General features: G+C 42.3%; 1 protein-coding gene across 3 annotated transcripts in view; it reads left to right on the forward strand.

The window, feature by feature from the left end:
- The window catches only part of CAP2 (cyclase associated actin cytoskeleton regulatory protein 2), a 180558-nt gene extending 166125 nt beyond the window's left edge, over positions 1-14433 (forward strand). For all 3 annotated transcript variants that reach the window (XM_088475831.1, XM_088475833.1, XM_088475832.1), the window contains exons 12-13: positions 2968-3108; positions 4988-14433. In XM_088475831.1, the coding sequence (XP_088331957.1) occupies positions 2968-3108; positions 4988-5071 (225 nt within the window). In that variant the 3' untranslated portion in view covers positions 5072-14433. The remainder of the gene's footprint in view (positions 1-2967; positions 3109-4987) is intronic.
- Positions 14434-22641: the final 8208 nt, after the last annotated feature.

The following is a 22641-nucleotide window of genomic DNA, read 5'->3' on the forward strand; positions in this document are numbered from 1 at the left end:
TTGAGTTGTAATCTGGATGGAAGATAGAACCAGTAGAGGGCATTACAGAGAGGCAAAAGAGGAACGTGGGAGAGAAAAAGTAGTCATGATGCCGCATTTAGGACAGTTTGCAGGAAAAACTGACTGTACAGTAGTTCTGTAGGAGACCATTTGCAGCCCTTCATGGACTTCAGGTTACCCCACAAAGATGGAATATTCCAGCAAGATAATGCACCGTGTTATCTGTCCCAAGTTGTCCAGAAGTGGTTCGAGGAGCATTCTGCAGAGTTCTGACGAATGTTGTGGTCACCACGTTCGCCCAACATGAACCCAATTGAGCATTTATGGGACATGGTCGAGAGATCGATTTGCACCTTAGATACTGCACCTATAAATATCCGGGAGCTGTGGGAAGCAATCCAGATAGCATAGGTCAACATCTATCCAGATGTCTTCCATCCACTTGTGGAGTCGATGCCGCCTCGAGTTGGTGCACTTCACCGGGCTAGAGGAGGTCCTACACGATACTAGGCATCTATCCCAAGACTTTTGGCACTTAAATATATACAGATGTGTCCTCATACATCTAACCTTCTTCTTATTCACAGTGATGCGAATGCCGCTGACACTGTAACATAGTATTTCACATGTAGATACACCCGCAGTCAGAATAAAGCATGCTGCATATCATTTTAGTCAGCAGAAGCTGCTTGTGAATCACTGTGTGAATAAGATGCATTTGAATGGAAAAGTTGCACAAAAAGATTCTCAGCGCTACCGAGTCACATGTAGCTCACGCGTTATATGTAGCGCATCTTGTAGCACAAGGATGATAGATGTATGGGGACATATATATATATACACACACACACACAACTACTTGCCTCTGCTTGCCTGGAGCAAAATCCAGTGGACCTCGCTCTGCTCATCTGTTCTAAGTCTCCTCATCTGCGACAGTGGGAAGATTTGACAGCTGCAGGTGTGTATATATATATATATATATATATATATATATATATTACAATTGTTCTTTACAGCAATATTTCACTATACCTAACTTGGGGTTCTTGCAAAAAATGTACCCCCCTTGGCTCTTTCATTTATCCAACAGGAGATGGCGGGAATGGTTTGCAAAGTTAATTATAACCATCTCCTGGGCCTCATCAATCAACTCAAGCAATTTACTAGTCTTCTAAAGCTAAATGGAGGCACTCACAAGTACAGAAGGAAGGGGAAGTAGGAGGAGAGGGGACGGGAGGAGGAGAGGAGGGAATTGGAGGGGACTGGCGGACCAAAGATGGATTTCTATTTATTGCTGGCCAGCCACCATGAAGCAAAGAAATAGCATTGCCGGCCCCAATAGTCTTGAACCATTTAGATCAGGTCTGACTACTGCAGACCTCTCCCTACAGCTCCTGAAATGGGAACCACCCAAAGCAAACAAAACACAAGCAGAAGTGGGATCCATATTGTACAGTCTGGGCCCCTATAGGTTATGGGGTGGACCCCTCATTCATTGGGGCTGACTGGGGAATTCGACAGTCCCTGACCAGCCAGTTCAACACTGACATTATGTTAATTATTCAGTGTTGTAGGTTCACCTAATGGTAGGGCTGGTCCTGGGTGTGGGGCTTTGCACTATTCCTTCAGTTTGTAAATGATCCCAAAATGTGACTTGCCTAATTGTGTAATATTTATGGAACAGAAGGGCTGATTCTGAGTCGGACGCTGTGACCGCAAGAGCGTATTTTGGCGTAATTGCCTCTGCAACTTGCTAATGCTAATTATGCTAATGCTAGTTTCAGTCTTTCTCTGTTGTATGACTGTGCGCCATACACCTGAGAATGTCTGTTGTGCTCAGTTGAGTAACTAGGGTATTTGAGGCCCAGATCAAGTTAAAAGACGGAGTCCCTCCCCCAAGTATGTACGCCAAAAAAAAGTGGGCATGACCACATGCCATAAGGGGCATGGCCACTGAAAAATGGGGGCATGTCAACATGCCACTTAAATAGTGCCCCTTATACAGTGCCCCTGGACAGTAGTGCCCCTTATACAGTGCCCCTGAACAGTAGTGCCCCTTATACAGTGCCCCCGGCTAGTAGTGCCCCTTACATATATAACACAAAAACACAAACAAAACACTTACCTGAATCCTCGCTCCTGCGTCCGACGCCGTCTGCTCCTTCTGCTCGGCACTATAGGAGAGATGTCATGACATCTCTCCCATAACCCACCACGTGAGCCGGAAGGAGGAGCTCATGAGTGAGCTCCAGCCCTGGGTACAGCAGCCAATGAGAGTCTGTCTGACAAACACACCATTGCCGGGTAGTACACTCACTGTCAGTGAGTGTGCTACCCAGCGGTGGTTTGTGTGCGGTACACACTTACTGAAACCACTGACCTGGACTACGGGCGGCAACGCCCGCAACGGCGTGCGAAGGCAGTGGCACACCTGCGTTCGGCCGTCCACCCCCCATCACTACCCACAAACCACCCCCCCCCCATCACTACCCTCAAACAGCACTTCCTGTCAATCACTCTGCCATGGGTCTGTGTATCCTGCAAATTAATCGTCCAATTGCGTATAAGCAACTGCGTTCCTTGCTGAATCAGGCCCTGAGTCTGAAATCACTCCAGCAACATGCTACAACACTTCCATAACACACCTGTAAGAAGGAATAGCTGCATAGCCACCTACCAGTCACTACCCAGGAACACCCAATACATTCCAAAGTCCGTGTGGCTAAGTCCTGCGACTCTGCATACACACCATGGGATGAATGCACCATTCGGCTTTCTAGGGTGTTAGACACATACATAGTTACAAAAAAAACGCCAACTATGTGAACATTGGCATCACATACGACTGAGAATCAGTCCCAGAGTGTCTGGCAATTACCACTTTACCTTCTAGTATAGAATGCAGATGTTTGTGTCTTATTCTTTCACAATCTTTGTACATTATTCCCTATTTGTGCTGCTCCTAAGGTCATAGGGAAAGTGCCAACTATTTCAATTAACAAGACTGATGGCTGCCACGTCTACCTGAGTGAGAGTTCTATAGACTGTGAGATCGTAAGTGCCAAATCATCAGAAATGAACATCCTCGTCCCCCACAATGGAGACTATGTAAGATCTTTGTGTATTTGATTATGATACAATTACTGTGTATGTGTATAGCGGCTTTTATTTGGCATGGAGCGCTATACAGATTTATAATCTATATGTATGCTAAACTACTGCTTAAAAAAGTTCCCAATGTTTTTTTTTCCCACTTTCCAAAAGAAGTGCATTCGTGTCATTATATCATTCAATAAACTGATTTGTAGATATCAGAGACATTGTAACCAGAGTTAGTTGAAATACTAAATGTTACTATTAATACATACCCAGAGCATCTCCTGCTGGGGGATATAAATGTCCATACATGCACTGCACCCAGCATTCTGTAGGGGGAGTCAGGAGATGAGAAAACAGAATAACTGTGCTTTATATATCTTCATGGAAAACTGCATATTGTGTGTATTTGTGACTAATATACATAATTGAGTATTTATGAGGTTTTAGTACTGCTAGTAGGCAGGGCTGCCATCAGAAATTATGGGCCCCGGGACTATCAAAATAGGCAGGGCCCCCCTTCCCTGGACCCTCAAACCTACCTCCCCATCCCCCCCGCCCGGCTGTGTATATATAGCTAATACAGATGGCCCAGCTCACTCTGTCCTACTCGCTTACCTCTACACACTCCCTCTCCAGTACTAGCCAGGCAGGGTGCAATCCCCAAATCCGCATGACATGCTGGCTGCTGCAGACTTACCTCATTGAAGGAGGCTCCTTCTTCTCACGGGCTGGCAGCCGCAGCTCTTCTCTCTCAAAAAAAATAAAAAAACGTTATTGAACAAGTGGGTGGGCAGGAAGAGCGGCGGGCCTCCTTGTCAGTTGTCCCCTGTAAATCAATCAGGTGCGCTGGTCGGAGAGGGTGCACCTTTCACTTAAGGAAGTAGTAGTGGGTGGTAGGGGTGGGCAGGGCCCATCCTTTCTGCCAAGTGTCCGGGCCCAGTACTATAGTCTCGGAAGTCCCCCTCTGATGGCGGCCCTGCTAGTAGGTGAAAATGTCGCACACACAATCATCATCGCTGGGTGGTCCCGCTCAGACTTTTTGCGCTGCACTGCTAAACAGATGGATGAATGGGACTCTTAACCCCTTAATGACCAAAGGTATTTGCAAGTGACCAAACCAAGTTTCACATTTATGAGATGGAATCATTTTATTAGTTTTCACTCTAGCCAATCAAATGTTATGTTGTGTTTTTTTATTTTTCTTAGGACAGATAGATTATATTGAAATAAATATGTATTATCATTTTAGTATACGGGGAAAGATTGGGTATTATTTTTCTTAGGACAGATAGATTATATTGAAATAAATATGTATTATCATTTTAGTATACAGGGAAAGATTGGGTATTATTTTTATTAGGACAGATAGATCATATTGAAATAAATATGTATCATTTTAGTATACAGGGAAAGATTGGGTATTATTTTTGCCCGTTAATTTTCAGCATCTTTTATTTTACACAGTGCATACTATCTAAAATATAGAATGAGATGCGTTCCCACCAATGCTTCATACACTTTGGCGCACACATAGACGCACATGTGTAAATGGAGGAGCAGAGCACTACCATAGAGGATTTTGAGCTGCACCACAGACGTTTTGCAGTATGTAATATAGACCCATGGTAGGAATAGCATTTATGTGTCTGCTGCATAGAGAAAGCAATGGCTGAGAAATCCTGTGCCAGCTGCACTGTCTGTGAACTCAGCGTGATTTATAGCTCTATGCTACAGCAACTACTTTCTGGGAGATGTAATGAGCAGAAGTTCATGATGTGGGATAGTCTGACTTCTAGAGACATAGGCGTTCATACAGTCACATTCTCTACATTTATGGGTTGTACCCCTGAGTTTGTCATTTATCTCCATTGTTTTTATCTTTCTGCAGAAAGAATTCCCTGTTCCTGAGCAGTTCAAGACGTCATGGGATGGCTCCAAGCTGGTCACTGAACCCGCCGAGATGATGGGCTAATCTAATACTGTAATTGTATACATGTATCAGCCTCAGTAGATGATTCTTAAGCTGCATTACACTTGTGGCACACTGCATGTAACCTTAGTATGAGTACGCAGAACAGAAATTACTTTATATTACTCTAGTGGGCATTTAATAAAGCATCAGATCCACTAGGAAACAATTCATAATACATAGGAAATGTATGTATATAGTTTTTATAATATACTTACTTGCAGTCTTTTCAAATGAGGGGGCAAGCTGTTTTACTGTACTGGTCATTGTACACGGATATCTGCTACAAGCATCACTCATCTGTTTTATTGCGGCTTGTTCAGCTATCACATTTATATGCTGTTTCTCTTTCTTTTGGGTCCTTTCGTTGGGCTGGTATCACACTGTTGTGTTGTAGTACAGCATCTTTCCTGGCAGAGGCTCATTTAATCACACACAGATTTATGTGCTACATAAAGAAAATAGCAAAATTAAGTTGCTCATAAACGGAAAAAAACTGCAAATAGTAAGATACCCTTCACTAACACTAAGGGGTCTGTTACTAAATGGCGCTATTACACACACTGATTTTCTGCCGCTTTGCAGCAGGATTTATGCAGCAATTTTTTTTACAGGCGTGTGCCTTCCTCCGTTATACTGTATGTATCACTAAATATTATTTGTACTGCATATTACTGGAGGGAAAAATGCCCATGTGACACTAAGCTTAGTTATATTAGAACGCTCCATTTTCCATCTATTTATAGTACATTTTCACTCACTGTAGAGCTGAGATTGTGCAACAAGTTATATATTTTATTCATGTCTCACAATTTATATTAAATTAGTTTTCAAATATTGTTATGCGTCATTATGCTGTCTAACGATAGAAAAACATTGAAATATATAATTCATATATATTCTCTGCAACATTAAGGGTAGTGTCACATACAGCTGTATGTTACCGTAATACATTAAAATAAAGGGTAATGCCTCTTCCCTAACACAGGAGAGATTCAACTATGAAAACACTACATACAGCATATTCTGAATGACTATTGTTTGATAGGGGACAAACAGATATATAATTCTGATGTGGATTGGAATGATATATTGTACACATTGTATAGTGGCTACCTAGGATCCGTTGTTGCAGGCCGTTGATCGTCGCATTGTCCCATCTGCTGTGTTGCACAGCAGTTGGGATGATGCAATGAACGACGCAGTGTAGCTACATGTAGTATGTAATGATACATTGCTTCATTGTACGCCATATCGTGCAGTGTGTACGGTGCGCGCTATGTATCATTACATTGGACGTCGCATTGCTGGGTCGAACCGCCATATGATGTGTGTACCCAGCTTTAGTTAAATGTATTGCAAAGTTCAGCAACAATGTTTCACAAAAATTTTTTAACAGTATTTGTGGCTGCCTGACAACTTCTATTATAATCAATAGAAAATATTATACAGCATGTTAGCGGAAAACGGTATCTATAACAAGTAGATAGGTTAGAAACAATTTCAATACATAGTTATTTTTTTCATAGTAAAGTTAAAACCATAAATGTATTAACAATAATTTGAAATCATATTGCGGAGTTCCCTTTTACATCTAATTATTAACCTTTTGAGCCCATATTGAAAATATGTATCAGAAAGTATAATTCATGCTGTGTACTGATGTTACAGGCACAAGTATCAGTGTCATAGATCTTACAGGTTGGTGTGTAATGTACTTGATATTCACAATTTGTAGAGTAGCTGAAATATAATTCATGCAGTGATCATCGGATAATTACAGTAATTACAGAAATATTTTGTCAGGGACCACTTTAAAATAATTCACACCCCAATGCGGTACGTTTCTAAAGCAATAGGTACAATATGCACTATATAAAATCGCAAACATTATAGTTAATGAGGTTGTAAAAAAAACATAAGTCCACAAGCTTTGCCTGTTCTACACTTTACCATGTATAATCTCTGTCAACATGTTTTATCTTGCTTCTATCCATATTTTAGTTTTTGTATTTACTTAAGTTATATTTTATTAGATCCTAAGGTCAGTGTCACTGGTACTTAAGAATGTGATACGTTTCAGATACCGGCGGACGGGATCCCGGACATCGATATATGACTCCGAGATCCCTACACCCGGCATAATGCCGGCGCCGCAATGGCGAACATATAAGGATACTGACGTCCGGCATCCCGAACATAAGGCTGCAGGAACTATTACACTTAGCCCGGGGATGGGGGGCTCAGTTTTAGGATCCTCCCCGGGTGGGCTAGGCACCCCCCGAGAAGGGTTAGGCGGGTGGAGGTTAGGGTTAGGCACCCCCCCAGGGAGGCTTAGGTTTAGGGTGCGAGAACGGTGGGTAGGGTTAGGCACCATTGGGGGGAGGTTAGGGTTAGGCACCACCAGGGGGAGGGTAGGGTTAGGTACCACCAAAGGAGGGTTAGGGAGGGTTAGGGTATTTACTTCACTCTGTCGGGATTCTGCACGATCAAGGTGCCGGCATCAGTATTTCTACCACCGGTATCTCATACACCGGCATATCATACCCAACCCCTTAAGAACTGCACAATGACATTTAGTAGTATAAAAGGTAAATATTATTTACACCAAGAAAAAAATCAGTTTCAAGGCTGTATTTTCTTAAGCAATTCCTTGGCTTCTAATTGAAGTGTGTAATCATGTGTATATATATATATATATATATATATATACTGGATATCCTATCACTTAATGTTGTGTATGCAGAGAACCAGTGTAATTATCTGTTAGGTTACCAGAAGAGATTTGTACTTGTCCCAGTTATGAGATTCAGGCGTTCACAGCACCACAAAGATGGGGGATTGGTGGAATCTTTCAGTAGCAGAGAATTAACATGTATATATATTTTACCTAAGTTACTCACATTTAAATCTACTTTTTCACTGAAGCTCCAGTGTGGTAGGACTACTTAGGCTACAGTGTTGGGAAAAAGAAACATCACTGCCTGCTTGTCTGCAGTTACTCCATAGCTCACTATTTTCTGTGCTTTATAAATTGCCTAAATGCCCACAAAAGTAAATTATTTGGATAATCTTGCACTTTTTGTTTTTGAACCATGGGGTCTTTGTATTGAAGAAATCCACTACCGTCCTATATTAACCTGATCTCTGTATTGTGGGAGAGTGTAAAGGTGGGGGGCTTGGGTGTAAGGTGCCATGAGATTATGTGCAGCCTTCACCTAAAATGTTGTGTGTTCTTCTCACCATGTTTGACTATGCCAGATGGTTGCGAAATCCCCTTAGGATAATCAGAGGAGATTTAATAAAGACATAAATTGAACCAGAGCATGGCGATTTGTTCATTACCAAAGCCCAATTAGTTTAGATAGATGTAAACAAAATGTTGATTGTTGTGAGTGAACAGAGACCTGCCAATCTGGAATATAATATTTGCCTTTAATACATCATTCCCAAAATTGTTCAATTGCAGGACAAGCTTTTGGTTTATATTTATCAACAGTCAATTCCTATTGATAAACTAGGAAGAAAAATAATCCCATAGCTAATTCCGGTCTTAATACATACCCCCATATATTTCTTGCTATGTTTGGCTTTCTTTTCTTTTATTTACAAACACAGGCACAAAGAATGTAAAATCTATAGCCGTTTTGTGATGAAGACATGTTGCCTTGATAAAGCCAGAAGTGTTATAATTACATTCTCTATCTACATTCCATTTTGTGGGACATGGCTTTATATTATAGAGGGAAGAAAAACACTGTGATATTGTCTGTGGCAGTTTTTATGAATAACCAAGACCACTATTATAAATCATTTCTTTCCTAACAAATGTGCTGAAACTGTGAGCAATCAACAATACTTATTTACCTTTATTACACAACAAACGTGATTGTTTACAATGGATTATACCATACTGTATGTGCATTTCTTACACTGTAGCTTTACATAATCCTTAATTTGTTTTATCATTAATTTAAAACGGCTACTTGCTGTTTCAAATGTAGAAATAACTGCTCTGTGACCTATTATTGTCATTTTACATAGATGGCAAAGGCCTTGTTTCTACACTGAACCTTGTTTTTCTCCCAATTTATAACTTTTAAAGGGGAGGGTCACCTTCAGACAACGTTATTTTCTAATCAGTGTCACTTATTGTCCTTACCCTTAAGCCAGCTACACAGCAGAACTATGTGTATCCGGCTGCTCCAACGGGCGCCGGGATCTGCATACACACTTGTACGATGCAGATGGCGACGGTGTGATGTAGGAGACCATGAAGCATTTGGCAGCATGGCATCGTCCACGATATCTTCTGATTGACCATGCAGCACGGCCAACCAGAAGATATCGCATGCGACCATGGGAGCGTGCAAATCGAGCATACACACTTAACGATATGCCCGACAAAATCGGGTCGATATCGTTTAAGTGTGTACCCAGCTTTAGATAGACAACAGAACTGCTATATAAGTGCAATTGTTTGCAATGAGCAGACCTCAGTGTTATCTGTTATAAAATAAATACTGGAAGATAAACTCATCCAAAGGTGTATGTCCCCTTTAATGGTTTTAGATCAACTTGGACAATCTTATTAGGTGACGTACAGGGTATTGTCAAGTGTGTGTACAGTGAAGATGTGGATGTAACTGTCATGTATGGTATCTTGCCTTAGTAATAGCATTTTGGAAATGGGTACATATTTTTGGATCCATTAATAGTTTCACATTTAAATAACTATTTGAATTTCTATTGTCTCTAAACACTTGAATTACTAAAACAGAGTACAGTACTAGAACTTATTTTTAGTGTTGTTTAGTATCTATTATAATGTGCTAGGTCACTGGTGCTGAATGAGTAGGGCCCTACAATTAGTATATTGTTCTAATTACAGTATATTGGTAATTAAGGAATGGGTATGAAGTCCCGACGCCGGCAGCCCGAAAGGAGAAGATCCCGACAGGGCAGGTAAGTACCCCATGCCTGCCCCTCTCCCCCCCTAACCCTAACCATTCCTTAGTGGTGCCTAACCCTAACCTTCCCCCCTCCTAGTGCCTACCCCTAACCTCCCCCCGGGAGTACCTAACCCTATCCCCCTCTTACCGCTCCCTAAACCTAACATTGTCGGGGAGAGGTGCCTAACCCTAACCTCCCCCTGGGAGTACATAACCCTCACCCCTAGGGGTGCCTAACCTCAACCCTCCTAACCTAACCCTGCTACGCTCCCTAAACCTAACCCTCCCCTCCTAGGCTAACCTCGTTCAGGCTGGCATTCCTGCGTCGGAATTAAGATAAGCGTCGGTATTTCGATGTCTATCTTAAGCCCCTTGCCGGGATTCCGATGTCAGTATTGAGACTCATAACTACGTCCCGGTAATTACTATTGCTAATTTTGGTAAATATTTCTGAGGTCTAGCTTTTTTCAGCCAGTAGATTTGGTGGCTAGGCCTGTGGATGCATGTTGTCTTCTCATGCCCCCGCTAGAGGCCTGTGCATTGCAAGGGAAACACTATTTAGGCTGCCTTTGTACTGATATGTTTGTATAGGCAGTGGCAGAACAAAGATTGAGGTGGTTAGGGGCCACCACTCAATCATCGGACCCTGTTTATCCAGTGGAGTATAGACCAGTGCTGGACTTCGTTCAGTGGCTGTGCCCCTTGGCAGTAATTCAGAAACTAATTTTCCCATTATTTGTTGCATATAGTAAATATGTTTCAAAAAAAGGAAAAACTTTCCAAATACAGCTCTTTTCTTATTATCGTTGCCTGGTGTTTCCATCCTTTAACATGAACAAGTCAGCATCTATCAGCTATGCGATTATATGCGTGCCCTTAGTGCATTCGTACTTTGGGCCTGATTCAGAGCTGTACGCTAATCCGATGATTAGCGCACAACTCCGATTGTTGGAGGACTGCGCAGGATGTGTACTGTGCATGTGCAGCCCTCCATATGTGAGTTCACTCGCAGTGTCTCCCAGCCGCAGCCTGATTGATAGGCTGCGGTTTTGGGGGGCCCAGCGGAGGCGTTTCTGGCTAACGTTCCTGACGCCCCCGTTTTCTGGGAGGGGCGAGGCCAGGGTTGGTGGATTTCCTGGCCTTATAAGTAACCAGGCTCTGGCCAGGCTGAAGTAAGCTTCAGTTTATGCAGCTGGCCAAAGAGACCACCGATGGTGATCAGAGGCAGCGTCTACAGACGCTGCACTCAAATCTCTCAGATGCAGCATGGTGTTGTCTATTTCCTCCAGACACCTCCTGCTGCATTTACATGTTGTTGGACAGTATTGCACAGCTGCATCTCTGAATCAGACCCTTTGTATTAGTAGCCAGATGCTGAAATCAAGCCCGGCCTGTTAAAGTTTTACATTGTATTGGACAGGGACGGACTCGGGCTGTAGATCAGCCCTGGTAGTCCGCTCTGTGCGCACACATTAGGTGCGGGCGTTCTCGAAGAGGGCATGGTTACGTTTCAAGGTGGCGTGGCGCGAGTTGCAGGGCCTGGCCTCGCGGCACACCCCTCGTCTCTTCCCGGCCGAGCAGAGTGCTAACTGATGCAACAAGTACATGCATTTTTTCTTACATAGTATGTTATTTTAAAAACTTGATAAAGAAAACTGTAACTTTATAATCACACAATTTATTTGTAGCGGAAATAAGGGCAGATTTTTTTTTTCGAGCATATGACTCTCTGGCTCCTGGGAGGCTGGTCTAGAAGTAGGACATCTGTAAAAGCTCATGCACCCCTGTCTTATGGTCATTGGGGGTGGTCAGTGTTTGTATGCTGTTTTATTTACGCAGGACCTGTACTACGCATGTGCAGATCATGTCCTGCGTACTCGCATGCAGTGCGGCTGCAGGCGTCAGGTGAGTGACAGTCCACAGCCGTTTGGTGGCTGGGAGGAGGCAGCGATGGGCTTAGTTTCACAAAATGGGGGAATGTCACCTCCGTTTTGTGGCAGTGCTGAGGCCATGGTCTGCATCTTCTGACGCAGACTTCCTTGCCCCAGCAAAGGAGTTCCGTCTGCCATTTTGTGTAAGTTTAGGCTTATTCAGATGATCGATGACTGCGGCTGTCGCGATGGTGATCAGATGCTGCGTCCCCTCGGGCACAGCACTTGGATCTGGGATGTTGCCAGGAGGTGTCTTTTGTCCTCAGACACCTACAGCATCAGCATATGTTTGCATCGCTGATGCTAACACTGTGATACTCTGAATCAAGCCCATTATCAGTGGTCCTCTGTGGGGTTTCAAAATGGCACTAAATTAATTATTTTAAATACTAAAACTTGCGCTTCTTCCCTTTTTGCAATAGTAAATAAAAAGGTGCACCAGTAAGAAAATGCTTATCTTCAATTACAAATCATTATCATCAATTTACCAGGGCATAAACTATCAGAGAGATTACACTTTGCAAATATGGATGAAGAGATAAATATTTCATTGTTAAGTCTATGCGAAATACAGAAAGGTTAATGATTTATCATTTAGACCTTGTGTAAAATAAAGGTTAATAAGGTTTTAGATCTTCAAAACTGTGTAACTTAGGACAAGCACTGAGTGATTTGTGTTCATAATTGTCAAAGTAAAACTGTGCAAGATTGCACATGGTTATCAAACATTGAGATATATTCCAGATTAAAAGTTTGAACCTTTCCATCAACAAACTATTTAATTGAAATTTACTAAGGAGTAAAACCCTTGTGATACATAACAAACCCCTTTCTGCTCTACAACTTAAGCACAAAAAGAACCAAAAACATAACGGTAGGTTAGTTAGTTGCTGACTAAAATGTGTATGTGGTTGGTTGCTAGGCAGTTTTATACTGTTCGCTCTGATGGGGCAGGGGCTGATGTGAATGACCAATATTTAATATACAGGGCTGCATAAATTGTTGGCAATGTATAAACAATAAATAATATCTCTTCCTGTTTAGTTAATATTGCCCTATGTGTCTATGAATTACTACTCTTGGTAAAATAAGTGAAGGAAATGTATGAATATGTGCAGTGATATTGTTGGTGTAAATTGTAGAAGACTTGTTATTCTTAATACAGTTTTCATGTGCTGTTTGTATAGTCAGGCCTGCTTCATAACATTGTACCTACTCACACCAAGGATTAAAGTTAAAGTCTAAAATGTAGTTAGAGTAGCCACTCTAACTACATGCAAATTGCTTCATACAAACACATACAAATAATAAAAACATTCATATAGGTAGATTCTTCAAATATATTTTTTTCCCTTAATGCTCTTCTTATCTGCAAGATTACTGAAGGACACTGCAGGACTCCTTTCTGAGCTGTAAAGTGCCTGGCATGGGTTGGATATGGGAGGTGGACACTCAATATGTGTACAGTGAGTTTGGCGACTTCACAATTCCGGCACAGGGATCCTGACAAGGGTTTAATGCTCCTTAAAGCATTTTTCCTTGTTCAAATGTTATAGTTTTAGGCATCCCGGTAAGTGGCACGTTTCAAGTTATAACACTCCTACGGTTAGAATTCTGTAAGGAGCATGAAACCCCTATCAGAAAGCTGGCACAGGGATTGTGATGTTGAGATACTGTACACATACTATGTCTCGACCTTGTGACCCTATACCCTTGATAACATAGGGCAACACCTTTCCTTATACATGACAAGGTTACAAACAATGGCAAACACTCTAAAGCTGGCCACACATCTAAAGATTATCTGTCCAACCAGCCAACTAGTTGATTGGTTGGAATGAAAATCTGGTAAGATATACAATCAGCAATTTGCTCCCAAATGCTGGAAAATGGAACAAAACTGTTGTTTGAACAAATAGTTTATATCAAACATTTAACAAACTTGTCTGAACGACCATTTTCATCTGTTTCTGGCATTTAGGAGCAAATTTCTGATCATCGTTTACTCCCATACCTTACCAGATTTTCATTCCAACCAATCAACTAGTTGGCTGGTTGGATGTAAGTTGGTCTAGTGTGTGACCAGCTTAACTCCTGTTTAGTAGTTTTTACATATATATTTCTGAATTCTAGAAGATTCAGTTGTATTTCAGGCTTCGATCCTCTTGTCAGATTGACTAATATATGCAGGCTTGCCCAGTATTTTTCTGTACTTAAGTAAGTCAAATAAATCATGTAAACCATTCCATCATAATGCAGGATGAAACTAAACATATAAAGCACTCTGGGGAAAAAGTATTTAGAATGTGCAAATTTAGTAAGTGCAAGTCTGCTTTATAGAAAAGAATACTTGGCCTCACTGGCGGTTACACACAATATTTGACTTATAGAGACTTTTTATTGAATTGACTTGTTAATTGATTTGAAAACTGAACAAGATAATAGATGTCAAAGATTAAATAAAAAGCTGACTTTTTATCAATGACTGTTTATTGATTGATTTATCACACCTGTCAGTTGGCACTGATAGTTGGAAAGAAGATATGCACTTACATTTATTTTTTTTTCTTTATTAGTCAAAACATCTCTAACAATAATCCAGCATAAACAGATAATGGATCCATCCAGTAAGAGTAGCTCAGTGATTACAGGTGGGTCTCCTTTGTAGATCTGAGTTTCATATCAGAGAGTAAATGTATAAAACAGCTCCAAACTGTGCCAGCACAATATTTCTGTTGCTATAACCCAATGGTTCTCTTAGAAATGAGTAGTGAATAGAGATGGCTTTATGCAAGAGGGTTGGGAGACAGAGCAATAAGACAAAGGAATTATGCCAGGGGAGAGGACAGGTGAGTCAGACCACTGTAGGAATGCCAGAGGAAATGGGTCAACCACTGCATACTTGTCACAAGCTCCCTGAAAAGTAAAAGTTTTTTTAGTAGACACGTCCAAGAGTTATTCAACCCTAGTAAGTTTTGCCCTATTCCACTGTGAGAAGGGGTAGACTGAAATGCCATCTTGAAATGCAGAATTGCCCACTAACATATGGCATGATGAATAATAGGGATTCTGGGCCTGATTCAGACCCGCTCGCAAGCGCATAGCGCGCGCACACGGGTCGATGGCCGGGTAGTGCGCACTGCGCGAGCCCCGGAGCGAGTGAGAAATTCACTCGCACCGGGGCTCACTACAAACGGGGCGGCTGTCGATGTTGATCGACAGCTCACCTCGTTTTGTAGTCGTGTCGTGGGGGTGGCTTGCCAAACGGAGGCGTTCCCGAAGGAACACCTGCTGTTTGGGGGCGGCCCTACTGACATCACTCTTTTAGAGCCGGAAGCTCACTGGGGCTTGCGGCAGACAAGACCCTACCACAAGGTTCTTGTCGCCAGCCCGATGGTCGGGACCATCGCGACCATCACCTGGCCGCTGGCTAACGCTGTGGGTGGTCACTCACAGCTTGGCGAGCGGCCAGAAGGCCGGTCCAAAAAATAAAACGCCATTCAGACCAGCGAGCGGGTCTGAATCAGGGCCTCAGTCCCCACTCCGGTTACAATATATGCCATACATGTAATATATATATATATATATATATATATATACAGTATATATATATAGATAGAGGAAACATCTGCTCATCAAAAGGATCAGCAAAGTCTGAAGAGGATAAAGCAATTTTAAGTAGATTTGCCCTATATGATAGATGTCCAAAGCCCAGCACTTGCCTCTCACTGACAGCCAGGATTATGGTAACTGTATACCCAAATACATGATATGCTTTTGTGCCCACATAATTGACGTTGTACTAGGCAAAGAAGATCAAATTTGTCCTGGATGCAACAACCAGGGGCCAGGAATTTCTTGAGGATAATCCAAAAGTCCAACAAGCAACCAAAAATAAATCACTTATGTCCAGTAAATTATTCAGAAACTTTACATCAACTGCAGAGGAATTCAACTTCACCTCCTCTCTCTCTATTCAAATGCCCTGGAAGAACTAAAAACCCAGAAGTATATTAAGGGCACTATTCAGCAACAGTGACGATGTTGCCCTGAATATTATTGGGCAACATTGTCCCAATTTTTTATCAATTATTAAATTTTATGTAAGCTAGTCAGCATTTTTTTATGCAGGGACAGCAAGGTGCGATAACACGCTGTCCCTGTGATGTTACAGAAGGCATTATTTTCAGGCTTACGAAAACAATACCCTCTGTTGCTGCTTCTCTGCATGCTCAGTCATAGTCTCCGTCCCTGCTTTACGGGGACTGCCGACTAGTAAGTAACTCTAGAGACTGTCGAAACTATCCAAATTGATTGATAAGTGTACACAGGCTTTATATATTAGTCTGTATACATTTATATATATGTGATATTTATATTTAAAAATGTATATATAAATTTTTATTATAAAAGCACAAATATAAATGTATACAGACTAAAGCCTGTTTACACATTTCAATAAATTTAGGCAGGTTTGACAGGTTGTCGATGTACTTACCCTCGGTGGTCACCGCAAAGCAGGGATGGAGACTGGGGGGAGTTTCATGATCCTGCAGGGACTTATGGAAACATTTCCCTCGGTCCCTGCAGTTTTCAGGAAATGTATTTTCTTCATATAACACCATTCTGAGATGGTGTTGTATAAAGTAAATATTTTTCGAGTAAGTTAACGCTTTTTGCTGTGCTGAATAGCAAAAAGCGTTAAAGCACTGTAGAGATCAATGGCTGATCCGTACAGTGCGGTATTCTGAGATATGGGAATTAATGGAGAAGATAATTGCGTTATCTTCTCCATTAACCCATTGTTGAATAGTGAACTTACTGAAAAAAATGCAGAAATTATAGTTTCCATATTTTTTATGTAAAAAAGTAATTGCTGAATAGACCCCTAAGAATGGGATCAAGTGCAAGGTTGAAAAGCAACAGCGAGAGCACCCCTATGACTACTGTCTCACCAGGAAAGCTGTTGTGCAGGGATCACTATAGAGAAAATATATAAAGTTAATAAATTAAAATCCAAAGGTTCTGTGGCCCAACACTGTAAACATTTAAGGCCAAAAGACTGTATCAAATACCTTGTGGCATAGAGTTTAAGCTGCACATTAGCAGCCAGGTAGACCACCAATGAGGCTGCCACTGCAGCAATTGCCTAGTGAATACCTCTGACTGAGTGACTCCCCCCAACTTTGCCCAGCTGATGGGCAACTAATAACTACTGGAGGATGGGCTGCAGCCTACACACACAAATCTTAGCCAGAAGTTTGCAGTCCAGGTTCAAGAGCGTAAAAGGACATAAGAGGGGTATGTACTGGGCCACTCTTAAGTTTTAAAAGTAAAATGAAGGAAGCTTGATTAAATTGTGATGAGAGGTTGGAGCAATGAATAGCTTGGAATACTTCAACAGGAGGACAAGGCATCATTCAGCACGGATCGCAAGTCTGCAATCGCACGCTGCGAAATTAATGAATGCGATTGCAGTATTATGCCAAGACACCCACCACTGTATAAAGCCGCCCACTTCCCATTACATATATCCGCAAGTCAGCAAAAAACATTGGTAACACCGAGAAACATTGGACCCATATGCACAGTTGTGGTTGAGCTGACTCACAAACTGCGAAACTTCCTGTCGCCATCTAGACCTCTGGCTGGGTATGCCCTCACAGGGGCTTAATTATGCACGCCCCTGTAACGGCTATTCGAACGCACAGGCACACCTGCGTTCCTTCAACCACCCACCCTCTCCACCCCTAAACGGTGCTTCCTGTCAATCACTCTGCGATGGCTCTGCGTTTCCGCTGCATTCGCTTTAATAATCGCATCGGCCGGTTCGTGCACGCACACTGTATATGCACATGCAGAACGCAAACATCGACCGGGTACGTGCGTCCATAGACTTGCGATCCAAGCTGAATGAGGCCCACAGTCCACGTGCAGTCTCAAAATGTTTGACCTTATAGTCGTTGTGACCCAGTGAAGGGTGCAAGATTAGATGCGACTTCCATATGGAAGATACCAGCATCATACATAAGTTGCTGGTCAATAGTAAGTTAGCAATCATCATCAAAGCAGGAGAAGGGACCAGTATACAAATCTGAGTAATAACCACAAAAAAGTCACTAATGCCAGTTGTACATATGGAGTAGGAGTGAGCATGTTGAAGGCCTGATTTAGAGGTGGATGCTAACTGCACGCAGTGCCCATGTTCACAAAGTTGAGAGATTATTTGCTACTATGCATGCGTGAAAAGTTCAGAAAGCCCCTACGAAGCATGTTTTCCTGAGTATATGCATAAATGCGCTGCGGCATACGGGATCGCTGGTAACAACACTGGCGAGGAAAACTGTATATGCCAAAAGAGAGGTTTCCTGAGCTAAGTGAACATAAAGCAGCTCAGTTAGGGGATTTAACTTTTAAAAGTACAAAATGAGCACTATAAACAGAAAAGACAGTATTTGAAACACAATAATAAATGGTAATGTTTATAGTCCTTTTGGAGTCATGGAAGTGTGTAGTATTGAGTCTGAAAATGCGTTGTCCCAATATGCACACTGTGCCTATTACTTTCCCTAGAGGTCTTCTTCTTGCAGTTGTGGGATTCACCAATCTTCAGATGCGGCAAATTGCTGTGTGCTGCCACGGTGCCTTTCGATGCTGTCACATGCCGGCCCGGGTACTTTGGTTTCTTCCAGGACTCCTCCACAAAAACCAACGCGTTTCGCACCTTCCTAGGGTACTTTATCTCAATTATTGTATTGTATTGTATGTAAAATGGTATCATTCAGACATTTAACAATATGGTGCAGATACACAGTCTCCAATTCACATAGCACATGGGAGAATCATCACCAATGTGTCTCCTGGAGATAAATCACATCTGCTTTCATGTGCTTAAGATGAGTATTTGTTTTCCATTTAAGAGATGTGTTCAAAACACCCACATTCCAAGTAGTAACATTCCAAGTAGTAGCATACCAAGTAGTAACAGTGAGGGGAGCAGGCCCAGGGAGAGACAGCATGGAATTAGGTAAAGAAGGCATGGCCAATATACCCCAGTCGTATGGAGAGACTCATGCATATTGGTAATTTGACAATGCAGTCCAATCTTTTCCCAGCCCATGATAAAGAGGGAATCCAGAGGGTGGATCTCAACACATTCAATAACAGAGTAAAGCACAACAATATGCATTTAAATTACAAACTGTAGTAAGATACACAATGTACCAAGGTAATTACAAATGGGAGTAAACAATTTATGAGACAGAAACAGTAATCCTGAAGAATAAGAATGCAGTGATAATCAATCACATGGATTTTCATCTTTCTATATATAGAGAGATTCATTGGGGCATATTCAATTGGGTGCGAGAACAGCAAAAATTCGCACCTGCAAGGTTTTTCCAACAGGTGCGGGTTTTCTGCTATTCAAATAGCTGCATTTTTTAAAGAAATTTTTAAGCTCTGGTAGGTTTTTTTTCACGCACCTCCTGAGCAAGTGTGATCAATCACCGCGACTTGCTTTGGCACCCTAGCAGTACCCCCCCCCCCCCCCGAGGACTAATTAGGTGATTGGAAGTTACCAATTAGCTTAATTAGTCCTTAATTACTTACCTTTCAAAGCGGCGTCTTCTTCATCCAGTGTCGGAAGGCGGAAGCCGGGTCTTCTGCAGCAGACTGAGTATGTCAGTGTGTGTGTGTGTGACCCCCGGTTTGTGTGGCCCTCACAATGTCTGTGTGGCCTCCCGGTATGGGCGCTGAGAGAACTACATCTCCCAGCAACCCTTGCCCCTCTCACCAGCCCCTGGAGCCTCCCAGCAGCCCCCTCTCCAGTGAGAAGACAGAGGGGAGGCCACCGGGAGCTGCGGAGACCACCGGAGACCCCCGGGCAGGTAAGTGCCGAACTCTATTTTTTATTTTTTTTACACGGCGCAGGGTTTTCAGAGCTGAAAACCCCATGACCACTTTTTTAAAATTGGATACTGCGGGTATCGGGAGCGCGCATACCTGCAGTATTCCAAAAGTGGGCGTGAGGTTTTTTACCTCGCTAAACCTCTCGCCCCAATTAAATATGCCCCATTGACTCTAAAATGTCTGTGGGACACCTAGGTCATGCCACTACTGCATGCTCCTTCCAATGGCTCATCCAATGGGTGATGACATCCTTTTTGCTGTGAACACCAGGACAGAGTAACTACAGCAAAGCTCCTTTGTACATCCATAATCTTTTGAGGTGCACTGAGCATGCACACTAACCACTGATGGTTAAACCATCAAATGATTACCTTGGGCTGGCCACATTCCATTATTTAGATGGCCATCTTGCATTGGCCATTCCTGGGTCAGGCCTGAATAGTAGGGTCAACGAAAAAGAACAAGCTCCGCATTCCTGGCCTCAGCAGAGTGATTTTACCAGATATCCTTAGTTACCTGTGGATTACTCAGGTATCCATGCAGTTTATATGATGTGAAGACAAAGTGGCCGTACTTCTCCTTAAATCTCTGAATCAGGCCTTTGAATCAGGTACAATGGCAGCTGAAGGAGCCAAGTGCAGAACACAGCTAAAAAGTAGCCATCTCAGTCCACCAGAAGTCCTTTAAAAAAAAAATATGCCCCTCTCTTTAATAATGATTTACAAAACAGTACAAGCCATACAATTGTTTGCTAATGGCACAAAACTCATCACCATTTCTGCAACACACAAAGCAGCTTTGTTGGGTAGTTTCAGCTTGCCCAGACTACATTACATGTATTAGTGCAAAATTGACAGATACAGGTATTCGGGTCACAATCTGAATAGGATTCACCAAAGTTTGATCAGAAATACTGTACCAAATAATGAAGGAATCTGATGGCAGCCATTGTTGTATTGGACACCTGTAAGTCAGCAGTTGTAGCAACAGTAGTTATGGTCTTCATCTCATTTCTTTTTACATAGAACTAGACCTGTTGTTCCCAAGTCAAACCAGCTAAGTCTGGTGTTATTCATCGCCGCCAAAATCAGTAGACCTAAAATTTGATGGGTTGTAGCCAATAGATGGTCAAAAAGCCAATGCAGATGGCAAGGGTCTATAAACAGGAGACCAAATTAAGAATGGCAATGATATATCTACACAGGTGGTGAGTAACATAGCCCACAGGCTATGAAGGGCATAGTGAGCCTCCTCCTGCGGTCCCCAGCTCTGTGCATTCTTAAAAAGAAGAGTCAAAATGTATACCTCCCATGGGTCCTAATTCATGGACCTGAAAAAGAGCCGAAGTAACACATAAATCATGTGGGGGCTATTTTGTTTCATGTTGCATTTAGAAATGTCAGATGGTATGTGAGCGGCATGTGGGGAGGTCTGAGTGTGAAGTGGTGAATATATAGAGAGGTCTGAGTAGCATTCAGGATGGTCTGAGTGGCATGTGGGGATTTCTGAGTGGCTTGTGGGTGATCTGAGTGGTATGTTTTAGAATTTTGGAGCAACTGAGGATCATGTTAGGGCATTTTGGGAAGAGTGATTCATTACGGATCTGCGATTGCAATAGCGATTACGTATGCAGCCTCACTGCGATAGTATGCTAATCCATTGCAATCGCTATGCTGCCGCAGCACTACAGAAAGACGCCCATTTTACCTTACACACATCCATAATGTTTAGCAAGACTGGCCTCAGGCTGCGTACGGCATTGCAGTGGATAATTTATGCATGCCCATGCAATGGCATTCAAACACACTGGCACGCCTGCGTTTCTCCGACCACCCCCCCATCACCACCCACACACGGCACTACCTGTCATAGTCGCTGCGATCACAGTCCCGATCACAGTGGCCAGCTCACGCATGCGCAGAATGCAACAATCGGACGATTGCTTACGTATTAGCAACTGCAATCCTTGCTGAATCAGACCCACAGTCGTTTTGGGGCTGTTGTTTCATTTTTGCTTTTAAGTTTAATATGTGCCTTTTAGGAGGTCGTTGGGCAGCAGGTGTAGTATGTCAGGTTGCCATAACTAATCTACAAACTAACACTCAGGTAAGAATATAAAACCTATAATAGATCTTAAGTAGGCCTGAAATAAAATACTCTAATTAACTAATACAGGAGCCACATACATTTGGCCAGATGGTGATGACAGATGAGGAATGCATCCAAGACCTAAAATAGTAGTAGGGCCAACTGTTCCGCCCCATCTCTGCCAGTTTTAGAATAGTATTGGAGTGATAAAAGCAGTAAGGCATAATCACTATACTTTTTTTATTTCAGTATTACTGTAGTAAATATGTAATAAATTGGCATTGCTGTGCTTTATATCGTATCCAAACATGTTTCACCTACATTACTTCTTTGGTAGGTTCAGAGATGCTAAAGAAGCCACATTTTTGTCTTCCTGCAACAAATGAGTTTGTTACTCCATGTTATTTATTGTTCAATATTTTATATAACTGTTGCCAAAATGTGTTTTATTATCATTTGCAGCACTTACAACTATTACCAATTTTAGACTATGGCCCTGATTCAGACCCACTCGCAAGTGGGCGTACGTAAAAAAATATTTAAATTCAAGCACTCGCTCGTATTTTCGTACGCAGCTAAAAATCCGCCCCAAACTCAGGCGACCCCTCCTCTAACTAACGAGCGTGCCAAATAGCGAGCGTACATCCCCGAAATGGCTTGAAGGGAACGCACGCACAAGTACAAACCGGAA

Source organism: Taudactylus pleione, unplaced genomic scaffold, assembly GCF_031769625.1.
Source record: "Taudactylus pleione unplaced genomic scaffold, aTauple2 ptg000179l, whole genome shotgun sequence".
NCBI lineage: Eukaryota > Metazoa > Chordata > Amphibia > Anura > Myobatrachidae > Taudactylus > Taudactylus pleione.